Source organism: Orbicella faveolata, unplaced genomic scaffold, assembly GCF_042242905.1.
Source record: "Orbicella faveolata isolate gen_17 unplaced genomic scaffold, um_ofav_v1 contig_13, whole genome shotgun sequence".
NCBI lineage: Eukaryota > Metazoa > Cnidaria > Anthozoa > Scleractinia > Merulinidae > Orbicella > Orbicella faveolata.
Genome location: NW_028301540.1, coordinates 25,616,631 through 25,630,000, shown reverse-complemented (window position 1 = coordinate 25,630,000; position 13,370 = coordinate 25,616,631). Strand labels below are relative to the sequence as shown.

Here is a 13,370-nt window from a genome sequence, read left to right as displayed (position 1 = left end):
ATTTAAATTTTGTTACGCACAAAGGCATGCAGGTGTGTCTTGTGTAAATAAGACCGATATTTAGGATCAAACTCTGCTTTCTGATTACATTCGTTCGTGCTGTTTGAGGCGATGTGTCTATTTAAGTGCTCGGAAAACTTCACTGGTATGAACTCTACTACAAACCAGGCTTGCGAACCGTCCGCTGTTAATTCACCGTCTGTAAAATACCTAAAGACGCTTGCTTATGGTATAATCATGTTATTTTCTCTGCTTGGAAATACAGCTATAATCGTCATAGTTTTGAAAAACAAACGAATGCGGACAACGACAAATTACCTCATTGTCAACATGGCCGCATCTGACCTTTTAATCTCTTCTTTTGCCGTGCCCAGAGAACTTACGGAAATTTACACTGGTCCTCGCAGATGGCTCGTAGACGGAATAGCAGGTTTGATTCTGTGTAAGCTTGTCTATGTCTTTCAAGACATTTCTACCGCGGTGTCCATCCAAAGCCTTGTTGTTATGGCCATTGACAGATATCACGGAGTGGTTTTCCCATTTCGCCCTCCGATTGCAACAGCCAAAGTTTGTAAGGTTGTGATTCCAGTTATTTGGACTGTGGCGCTTGGTGTGCACGGCGTTTATTTTTACACTGTACGGCTGATGGTACAAGATAACAAGACTTACTGCTCTTTCAGCTGGGTGTCAAAGTTTGAAGAACGACAGACACAGGAGCATTACTTTAGTTTCATTTCAGTGTTTCTGTTTTTGTTACCTTTGTGTGTGATTTTTTCCTTATATGCACTTATTGTCTTAGAGCTGAGAAAACGTCAGCGTGCTGGAAGTAGTGCATCAGCATTGAGTAACCAAAGACGGCGGGAAGATTGGGCAGTAATGAAAAAGATCCTATGCATAGTTTTCCTTTTCATTTTATGCATAACCCCGATCACTATTGCGGCACTTCTTTTTTATTTTGTATGGGACTGGCATATTCCTTGCGGAATGGACAAATTATTTCAGGCAGCGAAGTTCTTTTTCTACTCGAATGCTTCTTTAAATCCATGTGTGTATTTTGCTTTAAATGATAAATATCGCAAGGGATTGAAAGATTTGTTAAGACGGAATCGCTCTCTTGCAGAAAACAGGTATGGCTTGCCGATGAACGTGCTTCAGGACAGAGAAAATACAGTCTGGTCAATAAGGCGGGATTATTCAGAAATGGGGAGTTAGCTTGATATTTGTAAATGTGGTCTTGCCAAGATTAATGTTTTCGGTTAGCTAATATTTCCTGTGAAAAATTGGTTTTAGTTTGTGTGTCCTAGCCGATGATGTTAACACAATTTCCTTAGGGTATTCCAAAGAAGGTAAAGTTAAAAATGTTTTAATGAGAAAAGCGTTGTTTTAGTTTTTAAAAGCAGACCTAATTGGTGTTGTCGTGAAAATCGCATTAGGTTACATGTATTATGAATTTGATACCGGCCCAGTTTTTAGGAGAGCTAAAGCAACAACGATTTTTGACAAGAATAGAGCAGAGCCCCTATGAATCTTTCAACAAAAAATTTTTGGATAGGTAAATAGAAGGGTCAGCGAGTGATTCAAAGGTAATTTTGTGAGAATTTTCTCCACATTTTTTTTTTAAAAATTAGATTAGTCATTGTGGCACTAAAGAGATAAAAGACTTTTTAGTACCGGATTTAGTTGTCGTCTCCACATTACCAATACCCCTGTTATAGGAAATTTAATCCAATGTTTCCGATCCGAACTATTTTCAACGTGTGGAAATTATCTGCAGCACATTTTACGATTCATTCGAAAATTATTCAGCAGCTCAATGTGGGGTTTTAGAGAATAATACACGTTTCTATTTATTTTTTTACTTAGAGGGCTTTATACAAACGACATAATATTGTTGCTTTATCTGTTGGAAAAACATTTGCCCTGAGTCTCTCAATCAAAATCGCAGCTACATATATTTATGTAAACTCGTTTAAAAGCAAGTGCTGTTTTGTTTTGTTGGTGGGTGTCATTGTGATAAAGCGTGGCTAAAATTCTATCATAGCTTGTCACAAGTATAGTGATATGGTATCACTTCCTGGGGAATGATACGATATCGTTTCTTGATGGACACGCGGGTCCTGTTGGCGTTTGGTCGCAATCTTTAATTTCTCTGTTCAAATGTTTAAAACTGCGAAACCTGGGAACAGTCGTGTTTACGTAATGCACTTTGTCAGTTTGTTTGTTGGCTGTTTAAATACAGCTTTATTGATCATCGTGATGGTTCGTATTGTTCAAAATTGTAAAACATGCTAAGAGCTTTAAAGCTTTACGAAAGTCGCTGGTGAAGGTTTTCAGCACTCGCTACTTTATGGATCGATAAGTACCACAGCCCTGTATTATATGATGCTTAAATAATGGCATCAAACGAGTACTGAAAATCATTGGAGAACGGAAACTGATCATCGTCCTAGCATAATACGTTATGATAACAACAATGCAAACTTTCAAAAACAGCCTTAATGCTAGCTTTAATTCCTTATGATTCACGAGATGATTCCAAAAAGCACTAACCGGGTAACGTACAAGAAAGAACTGATAGAAGTTGTATAGATGCAACTTTGGAAATTGCAGAGGACTAAACCAAGGTGGGCAAGACCACTTTAAGGACAAACGTGTGGGGTTTAATATGCAAATGTAGCTTTCTAGAAGTTTTTCTTGATCAGACGCGACACCAATTAGCTTGCTACTTCAATTCTAATGGAAAATTTCGGCTGGCTAATAACATCCAGTGGTACATTTAATTGAATATCAACCTGGCGATATTTCATGAAATAGAATTCTAATGCAACGGAAGCAGTGAATCTGAGTATACCTATTATGAATATACAGTCTCAATCTGCAGTAAGAGCTGCCTCATATGTAAATTTTATTATTGCGTTCTGTTTTTTCGCAATGTTCAAAAGTCTTGGTTAGGTCTTGATAAGTTGTAACATTTTCCTCGTCCTTGATTATTTTGGACTTCATTATAACCATTAAATATTAGCTTTCGTCAACATGACAAAGAAATACAACTGGAATTTGCTTTGTTTGGTAATATAACAATTATAACGTAATAAATGAAAAACGTAATCCATTGGCAGCGAATTTCGATGAAAATGCTCCCAGTTTTGAGCATTTACCACGCATTGATATTGAAAATGTTGCCGAACAGTAATTGAACGTCCAAAGGCGGTTTTCAGATTATCGAAGAGGACTGAGAAAGAATTCAAATGGGAAAAAAAAAATTCAGAATAAATACACTAGGGAAAGATGCTCTCGAGCGCAGAAGAAAGAACGCCAAACTGATTATGCAGAATATTGAGGAGATAGGGCATGATCAAATGAACTTTGCTTCACCGTTCTTCTTTTAACATTTGTCGGCCAGAGTAACTGGTCTTCTTTCATCACCAGCGATGATTTAACTCGAATTCTTCGTGGTTTATCTCACTGTGCTTCTCAGAATAGCCTTGACATCTTTACCTTGGCGATATGGTAGCGCTAAAATAGAGTTTAAAAGAAGAAGTGGACGGCAAATCAAGATTATTCAATATGGAAGGCAAATTTCCACTTCCACACAAAATAGAACGGATGCTGTAAATGTTTGTCGGGCATCGCGCAAAATGCAATTGCGACCCATTCGACAGCGGCGCAGATGTTGTCAAGAATTTTGGCGTTTTCTTAGAAACTCTTAGTCTGGGGATGGAATGCTGGATCTATAGTGTACCAACTCAATGTTCACTTGAAGCTTGCTCTGCTTGCCTAACATCCTTAACCGTCTGCAGCACAGCAGCTAAGCACAGAACACATATGAATCCCATAAGACCAAACAACCACTTCGTCATGTTCGATGGCTGATTGCCTGAAAACAAGGAAAATAGACATAAAGACTTACGAAATGAAAGATACGAAGAAATTATATCTTTAGTCTCACGATGTTGTCACTTGACCAGTAACCGATGCCTGCAACAATAAGGTATACGCGCAGTTTTCAGTCCGACACCATACGTAAGCCAGACTTGACGCGACCGAAGTACGATGTCTACTCGACCAAACACATCAACACACAAACGAAAGGAGCAAAAATACAAATACAGGAACAAAAAGAGAGGCGTTACTCAGAGGGAACTCACTGAACTAAAACTAACGAAACTAGGGAAAATGAAAAACAGAGCACTGTTTTTTGAAAAGTATTCTAATTCGTTTCACGCTTACCTTGATTTTGTCGAGCTTCGTCCTCATTTTCTGGATCGTCTTCAAAGCTATACTTAGAATCCCTTAAAAGAACTATTGGGCCTTTCTCCAGATCATAAACATCGGTATTGACTGCTCGTTTTTGTCTCGAATCGACATGCGGGTCACTGCAGTCCTTCCTGCAGCTGGGTTTGGCATCCGTCAAGTTGCACAGGACGACCTCACAATGGACATAAAGGTATGGCTCAACCTGACCATTAACAAACTGAAAAGCTTCAAAGCTGAAGCGTTGTGTGGTGGAGGGACCACTGTGAAATCGAACGGTTTCATCTTTTGGACATCTGAAGTGCAAAAAAGGGAATTTAAGATTTATTATAGAGAACGCTCCTTAGGGGCTGCAGTTACAGATTCTGAAGTAGTGAGAGGGAGGGAACTATTCCATTTGGTGACCACACGCAACCCCAACATTGGGTAGGGTATAGGCAGAGCTATAAGGTTGGAGCAAAATGGACATGCCTGGCATCTGAAACATCATTACTAACCAGGTTCCTACAAGAAACATGCTTATCGCGGGGTTCCCATATGCAGATTCTGGGATCCAAGCTTGCAATCAGGTACTGCTCCAATTTCCTCCATATGACCTCTTCGGGACCCTCTCCAGTGTATCATAATACAGCGCTAGCGTTCTACGATTAATAAAAGGTTGACGATATAGCAACAAATGTTGGTACTAACCCGTCAAGGATGATATCGTACTTTGTTTTCTGGGAAAGACTGTTAATGGGCGTGGCATAGCAGAAGTCTGCACTGATACCCAGCCGCGTGTCTGGCGTGTCCACTGAGACTTGAAAGTAAAGACGTTGTTGCAGTGTTACTGCTAACGGAAAACTTGTATATTCCTCATCGTAGCCTTCGCTCTGTAAAGAACAAGGGAAGGTATGAGGTAATTTTAGCGGTAAATGGACGACGAGAGAGAAGCAATATGGTGAGCGTCAGAATATTTTAGGGTAAAATTGCAGGATATGTAAGAATCCGATAAAAAATAGAGCAGTTTCCATTTGAGAGTCGACAAGTAATTGGGTTTGCGTCAATTATGCTACACGATTGGCTTAAAAATCTCGCGCCAATTTCTCATCCAATCACTAGTAAAAGCAAAACCAATCTTGACTCACTCGCACTAATTTTCCCTCGCTTTGCGTCAGCTACATGTAATTTCTTCGAGTGTTGATTGGTTCTCTATATTGTCTCTGTCCTTTTAGCCTCCCACGCAGACGCTCTTAGGGCTCGTTACGCATTCCTTCCCCACGAACATGGAAGGAACCCGTGACGAGCCCTAAGAGCGTCTGCGTGGGAGGCTAATGTCCTTTGTGATTGTCTAGAGTGATTACTTTGGTTTTTGTTTACAACAGTCAATAGAAAACCGTTCTTACAGCCGTAAAATACAGTCTTATGCTTATATGTTTGCACTGTCTGAACTCCAGATCCTTCTTTTATGCAAGCCTAAAAGCCTTCTACACGTTTCAGTACCTTGTATATACTCATATCCAGGTCGAATGCCCCAGAACCATGGTCAGGTGTTAACAAAATCAGCTCGGATTCTTTGATGTTCATTTCAAGAAGTGAAGCTGCGGCTTGGTTTGGATAGGCACACTCAAATGGAATTTCTAAAGCCTTGAAGAAAAAATAAAAACGCTCCAAATCAGACAAAAGTTAGCCCTGGAGTGACTTCAGTCAAGGAAGTGTAACCTGGGAAAACTTATCAGAGATATAAATTTGTTTACTTTTGTGAAAAAAAGAAAAAAAACTTCCAAGAAGTTGATGATGGTCTGTGAGGTCAAAGTATGAGCTCACCTTCCATTCAAGAGCTTAATTTTCCACTAGGGCAATCCTGTTTGCATATGGTAGAAAAGCTGAGAAAACCACGACGACAACGGCAACGGTAACGTCGCTAAATAATTTTTAATGGGCAGTACAATGGCTGTGCACGTGCGTTATAATTATTGGTACATTTCTTTGCCGTCCTCTGAAAAACAACGTGAAATGACCGAATTCAGCGTTGCTTGGAGAACGTGAACAACAACGGCTAATTTTTCAAATTCCTATTTCAAATATATCGCTGTGTTACAGATTAGTTTTGTGATAGTTTTTACAGTGATAAACAAAGTGAATAACTTTAGCGTTCCGCGAGATTAGTAGGTAAATATAAATTCATTTTTTAATCGACGTTGTCCTCGGCATCACCGTCGTGGTTACTTGAACTCCCTGGTAATATGAAGAGGCCACGTTTCTCCCGCCAAAACACGCGCCTTCACTTTCCTGTAGTATTGTCTGATTTTGGGAAAGGGATGCCCGGAAACTGGGAGATAGGGATTCCCCTCGATTTCAACTAAAAGAGCTCAACCACTCCAAAAAGCTAAATACTGGGGTCCGAATTCGCCCGAATACGCATTGGCGCACGCCGCGTCTATCGTAATCTTCTAGGGTATGCAAGGATGCTTGACATAAAATACACCTGGAATATCCTATTAGAATCATACACCTTTTTTTCCGAATTCGACTTGAGAATTCCAGGTGTAGATGACGTATTGCATGTACCTTAGGAAAAGTATATCTAGAATAGTTTTGCTTAGGTGCTGTGAGAAGGGGTGCTCAGCTCAAATGATCAGAAACCAGGGCCGGGTTGTTCGAAAACCGGTTAACGCTAACCCAGGATTAAAAGTTACCCTATGTGTTAATTTTTCTTGGATAAAAATGTTTCTGACTGCTTATGTTCTGTGTAGTTTGAGATTTTTCAAACTCTAGAGAGAAGGAAAAACAATATAAACAGAAAACCTTACCGAAAAGTTACAAAATTGAGATCAAAATTCTCGCTAATCCTGGGTTAGCTTAATAGGCTTTCGAACAACCGGGGCCAGTTCAGCCAGTTCTTTAGAAATGAAATTGACATTGTGTAATCTATTTTGTTTTGGGACTCTGAATTGGCCATTTCCGAGTTGCCTTGTGCCTCTTTTTCAAAACGAGTTCTCGTGCAAAACCTTTCATACGAAAATGAGTTTGATTTTCATGAAAATGAACCTGTAGGGTGAAATATTTTCAGGTGAATGCTTTCGCACCAAGACTCATCTTGACACAGAGGCAGAAGGAAACTCGGAAATGACCTATTCTGGTCTTTTAGCTTTTATTTAAAAACACTTCTGTCGAACACCATTGTCTCCCTCATTTGAGAGTATAACCCCTCCACCAGGATTACACTCAGCCGTTGGCTTACAATTTGCTGCGAGATTAACCAGCCATGAAACAAACCTGCAGTCGACTGATAATGGCTTGACGCTCGTACCCATCTTTAACCATGTTCCTGTAAATGACACTTTCGTCAGTGTGCTCCACCGTGGTACCGCAACTAGTCAGCGGTGCTGTTATGGTCACGTGACTGCTATTCTCGCTTTTCGGTGGCTGGCAGTTTGGATCCAAGAGGCGCAAGTCGTTCAGTCTGAAGTCCGGGATTAAAGTTTTGTCAATGTGCACTCGCATCTGGTCGTGTTCACACTCAACCGCTACCATTTCGCCAAATTCAGCTTAAAAAATGATAAACATTTTGGTCAGTTCACAGGTGACCAAGGGATTTTAGCTCGAGGCGTTCATTTTATCCTTTTTTAAGTGAAAAGTAAATGTGCTGCGCTATATGGGCCTTTCGTGTTCTCTCATGACTCCTCGTGACCTTGCGGCTTGGATGTTCTCGGGTAAGCCATGGAGGCTACAAGAATAACTACCTATAGTAGTCAGTATCTGAGTTATAAAACATCCATAAAACGAAGAATAACGCTGCTCACGCCCCGAGAGAGCCTTTTCTTGCACCGATAGTAGGTGACTTGTAACCAATCAGATTATAAATATATCAACCATAGCGTGCAGTTGAGCATTGGGAACACCAGCGTCTACTTGTTTTAATAAATGACCATAAATCATTAACCTCGCTTAACTAAGGCACTCTCATCGTGTGTAGAGTTTATCCTCAGAAGGGTAAATTTTGGGTCAGGAATTGAAGTATTTTAGTAAATATTTCGGCATAGGGGATAAAATACTACTAAAATACCAGGCGTAGTCAATCGATAGGAATCGATATTGGAAATCAATCGATTCAACCGATATCAATCGATATCAATCGCCGATTGCTATGGATCGATATCGGCAATCGATAACAATCGATAACTCACAGAAAAATCTCGTTATCGATTGTTATCGATTGGCAAAAGTCGATAACAATCGATATTCCTGGAATATCGATTGTTATCGATTTAAAAAAATCGACAATAACCACTCAGACTATTCAGAGATGGCTTTGCTATTGTGTGAAATAACACCTAGAACAACACGAGAAGTTCAACTTCAGCATGCTAGGTAGACTATATTTTCCTTGTGGCTTACTTCCGTTTGTTTCCTAATGCAAATAATTGAGATCACTAGCACACTGACTCTGTTGTTTATTTCCCTTCATCTTAATGCCGACGCTACAATGAGACTGGAGGGTTTTACGCTGCGTACTCTGGGCTGAGCTTCTTCTGGTGTCGTAAACTATAGCAAAGAAAGATGTAAAGGCCAAAATTTTTCTGCCAGTTGTTTCAGTTCTTGTTATTCTATCAATGATTGTAAAAGATACGCAGGCTGTGATAAATTGACTCAATAAAACCATTATACACAAATTTTGTCAAGCATTTTATCAGTGTAGCTTGTAAAAGGACATAAATAATTCCGATAACAATCGATAATAATCGATACCAGTTGATGAATCAATCGCTATCGACTACTATTGGCAATCGACAACAATCGATAACTCACAACCTTTTTTTATTTATCGATTTTCATCCACTGCTTTCGGCAATTAATCAATCTTCGATTAATATCGATTTTCAGTTTATCGATTGACTACGCCAGGCATATGTCATATATGTTGGAAAGAAAGTTATCAATATTTACTTCAATGAGATGCTATTTGCTTATCAATATTTTGCAAAATATCTTTTGGCCACTTCTGGGAGTGAAATAGTAATTTTAAAATTCCAAAATGTCAAGGCTGATTCACGGCATAACACGTTAACAAGATCGATCGCTCTTCGTGCTCTTCCTCGCTAATCTTCGAAACTATTTATGATAAATACGCGATATGAAATATCTGAACTCTCATCCTTACGTTAGTAATTTCCATTAAACGAAAACAACAAGGGCAAAACAAGGTTATCACTTACCTCGAATTCCACAACTCTGAATAACAAGAGCAAAGGCGATTGCAATCACAACAACCATCGCTTGGACCGTATTCCTTTTCTAATGGTCCCAAAAGGTCTCAGACCGTGTTCAATCTCCGTTAAACAAAGCAGATCCCCTTGGCCAGCAAAACATAAAGATCTTCATAAATGTTTCATTCGAAAAGGATAAACTTTAAGATGGTGCAAAGCCGGTGCAAAGCATAAATATTGAATTATAAACAGAATGGTCCTCTAGAGCTATACCCACAGCATGTCGGCGAGAGTAACGCAATTACAAAAAAAAAAACAAAGACTATGTTGTTGCGACCGGAAATGGTTTGCGAGAGATTTTTAGTTGCGTGGTATAATATTACACCACAAAAATTTGCAATGAGTCTGTGAAGTACAAACAGCCCTCTATTCAATGGTGGAATGTAAAGAAGCTGATCTAAAGATGGTTTTCAGGCAGGCGAGAGAGAAAGTGAAGGTTAAATGTTCGAAACATGAATAAGTCGCAGACTAGATTGTCAACGTAGGTCAACACTACAATCGAATTAGAGCATCACTGGTTCTGCTTATGTGATTGCTGCTGTTGCATGTTTACCCTGGGATGTTCAAGTTTAGAAGAGTTGACGTCAGTAGACGAGGGTTAAGCTTTCCGTGACAACAAAGTAAAGGAGATTCGAGGAAATATTGAAGTGTTGTACCATCTCTACATACACTTCGCACTCGAAACTCGACTGAAACTTCCTGCAAAAAAATGTATGGGTTGAGTGTTGAGGGTGCTGGGGGCGGGCGGCGGCGGGGGGAGGGGGGGGGGGGAGGGTTGGGTTAAAATGCAAAGCTTTCAATTAGCCTCGACGTGGATATGGGGGAGCGTGAAGGGAAAATATGCACGGTATTTTTCGAGGGCAGAGCGCGCACTGTTCTCAATGGAGCGTAGCTAGATTTTACGGATACTCTCTTGTGCAGCCTGTTCGCTTGGCACCATGAAGTAAACTGATCTTATATCTACCATCTACTACCACCACTCAAGAAGGCTGCATTCCTGGTACCACAGTCAACCCTACTGTAGCACCCACCCAGACTCTGACCCTACAGAGTGACCCAGTGCCAGTGGAAAACAAAGCAATATTACCCACCCCACTAGCACCTGGTCCAGCTACGATTCATGACCCAGCCACCCTCCCCCCCCTGCCAGTTGCAGAACCAACATCATTGCCTACTCCACCAGTACCATTTCACATTGGAACCTTTGGACAACTAACCGTACATCAGTTACAGCAATGAACTTACAAAGTTTGTATTCTGATGTTATCATTATGCCTGCTTACATTACTGCAATGCAAACTGAAATAGCAAAACTCCTTGATAATGCAAAATTAGAGGTAAAAGAATAAAAAAATAAATCTGCTTATACTAACAACAAGTCGTTACTAAATGAACACTATACATTTCCTTTCACGTCACTTGTCATAGTTTTGTGGTAACTTGTAACATTTAACTCACAGTTATCATCTTTATCACAGACTTGTGTTACTCTCTCATTCAATTTATAGGAAAAGCTTGCGGATGACCAATTAAAAGTGGCTGGAATGTACAAATCAGAAGAATATCTTACCCAACAGTTGGACAAAATCCTTAAAGAAATTAATGTGGAAAGGCAAGCTAATCATGGGAAAATATTTATTGGCAACCATGTGTACACCTGCTGTAAGGTAATGCCCCAATTATATTTACAAGATTAACCTTTAATAAAACCTATTCTGTTCTTCTCTTCAGCTCTCTTACATCTAAATCACTTCCTTTGATTTTCTTATTGCACGGAAAGAAAATATTGAAAAGCTGTGCAATGGTATTGTGTCAAAAGCAGAGGAGCTCTGTTTATGTCCTTCCCCAATTTCTGAGGCAAGAGAGATGAGCCTGAAGTTTAAAAGCCTATTCCATTTGTTTGCTTACGACAGCGCAGATCAACTTGACGATGAAAATATTGACAAACTAGGTTAGAATGCCTTACACTGTACATATCTTAATGGAAATTTTCCGCGGACAAGGAAACAAAATTGCTTTACACCTCATACATCTTTTCCTGTTTCAGAGGCAGGCATTGACAGGCTTCTAGGTTTCGTTCGTCAAGAGTTTCCTCTTATGTCCACAACACCTAAGCTCCACATGTTGAAAGACCACGTTTCTTAATTTTTAAGAAAATGGCACATGGGTCTGGGCTCGGGGGAGGGGGGGGGGGGTGGTACTCCCTTATATGGGATATATAGGTATGTGCGGTATGGTTTTTCAGCCGTTTTGGTCATAAATAGGGTATCGATTTTACCTGATTTTGGCCATTTTGGTCATAAATAAGGTATGGCTTTTGCACTCTAGCCTTGATATGGGTATGTTTTTAAGAAGAGGCCACGTTTTCATCATTATCGAAAAGAAAATTAACAAAAGCCCTTCACAAATTATGTTTACGGTAATTTAACATTGGTCTGAACTAGGGAACGTATTATAACGTAGGTCTTAAACAGGGTTTTGATTTAATGGTCAGGTCATAAATAGGGTATCGAATATTTGGTCAGGTCATAAATAGGGAAGAGAATATCGCAGATTTTGGTCATAAATAGGGTAAGGGTTTTGGGAAGCGGGCTGCACAATCCCACCCAACTTTTCTGGGAGTAGCCCCCGAGGGTCTGGACTTCTATGGTGACCAAGGGATTGAAGGAATCCATTCAGAATTCAACCTTCAAGCAGAACACTTTGATCATGTGAAGAAGGAACAAGTTAGGCTGCACCAAATAATGGTCAACCACCAAATAATGGTCAACACTGGCAGGAAAGGCTCCCAAACCTAACGAGCGAAATTTAAAGCGGAAGGCAAATGAATAAATTTGTGAGATCTGTATAATCTCAAGCTGGACATCGTAACTTGAAGTATAATAGAGAAAATCAGCAGCTTTGAAAACAACATGTATTTTTAAATACACAGTGTTCGTAAAGATGACCTGTAAATTTGTAATGTGAAAATAATGTCCATATTCGATATTTTTTACTACAAAAGAAGCCTTGTAACTCCTATGTTTTATCAACAAATGAGAGTTAAGTCCTAAAATAAATAAGCTTTTATTAGGACCTGTAAACTTGACGTTCTCTACCGATTTAACCACCTTCCTCTCAAACTTTTATACCACAAACATTCAAAATGGAGTCGCGTAAACAGCTGATCATGCAATATGAAGTCACTCCACTGAAACAGAACCTGCACCGATATTTTGCCTATTGATTGTTTATATTATAGGACTTAAATTTTGAAACAAAAATGAGGGGTCCCCGTGTTCGTTGAGGAGCAACAGCACCTTGTTTATACCCAATAAATCTGTACCATAGCACCATGATCATAGTCACGATTGCTCGATAAATTCACGTTTCCGATCTACATTGAGAATTGGTCCATATTTATTTTACATAGAGAAATTTACTACTCGATTCAAAACAACAGAAAAAAATGATAGGTCACCGTACTCGTTTTTGAGAAAGTGACAATTTACCTCTATGGCGAGGTCCAGCCCAAAAGAAAAGGCCGCCATTTTATAATGCGCGCGCGCGAATCACGCGTAAAATTATACGCAGTAGGGGTGCGCAATGCAACACTTAGGAATGACCGTGTGGCTCAGACAGACCTTAAAACAACTCGGATTAAAACACTCACCTCACTTTTTGATTAAGAAACAACCAACATCTTTTCTCTTCATGCTACTTTTCTCGGGAAAAATTCGGGCCTTCCTAAATCAGCAACGAAACATTTCACTACATTTTCAAACGGCAGCCATCCTTATATACGCCATAGCAGCGCAGTTTTGCTGATTTTTGTCCAAATTCGAACGGTTTTCCTCAAATTTTTGACATCAACTGCTCCTTCGACCG

At 39.8% G+C, this 13,370-nt stretch overlaps 2 protein-coding genes across 2 annotated transcripts in view; one reads left to right on the top strand and one right to left on the bottom strand.

Annotated features, from left to right (window-relative positions):
- LOC149115783 (QRFP-like peptide receptor) overlaps positions 1–1,860 on the top strand; it is a 2,399-nt gene extending 539 nt beyond the window's left edge. The window contains exon 1 of the mRNA XM_089285188.1: positions 1–1,860. This exon is cut by the window's left edge and continues 539 nt beyond it. Coding sequence (XP_089141314.1) covers positions 112–1,212 — 1,101 coding nt within the window. The 5' untranslated portion in view covers positions 1–111 and the 3' untranslated portion in view covers positions 1,213–1,860.
- A 621-nt stretch (positions 1,861–2,481) lies between these two features.
- LOC110058708 (ZP domain-containing protein-like) lies at positions 2,482–9,747 on the bottom strand. The gene is made up of 6 exons (XM_020765368.2): positions 9,453–9,747; positions 7,513–7,784; positions 5,737–5,880; positions 4,945–5,126; positions 4,231–4,550; positions 2,482–3,877 (listed from the first exon to the last, which is right to left on the bottom strand). Exons 1-6 carry the CDS (start codon positions 9,508–9,510, stop codon positions 3,747–3,749), a joined length of 1,107 nt encoding a protein of 368 aa, XP_020621027.1. The 5' UTR covers positions 9,511–9,747; the 3' UTR covers positions 2,482–3,746.
- Positions 9,748–13,370: the final 3,623 nt, after the last annotated feature.

Excerpts from the sequence above, each read along its gene's own strand:
- LOC110058708 (XM_020765368.2), bottom strand. The coding sequence starts at position 9,510 with ATGGTTGTTGTGATTGCAATCGCCTTTGCTCTTGTTATTCAGAGTTGT. Across the intron at positions 5,127-5,736 it reads TGGATATGAGTATATACAAG|AGCGAAGGCTACGATGAGGA; the intron begins GTACTGAAACGT and ends TGTTCTTTACAG. Across the intron at positions 3,878-4,230 it reads CGAAGCTCGACAAAATCAAG|GCAATCAGCCATCGAACATG; the intron begins GTAAGCGTGAAA and ends CCTTGTTTTCAG.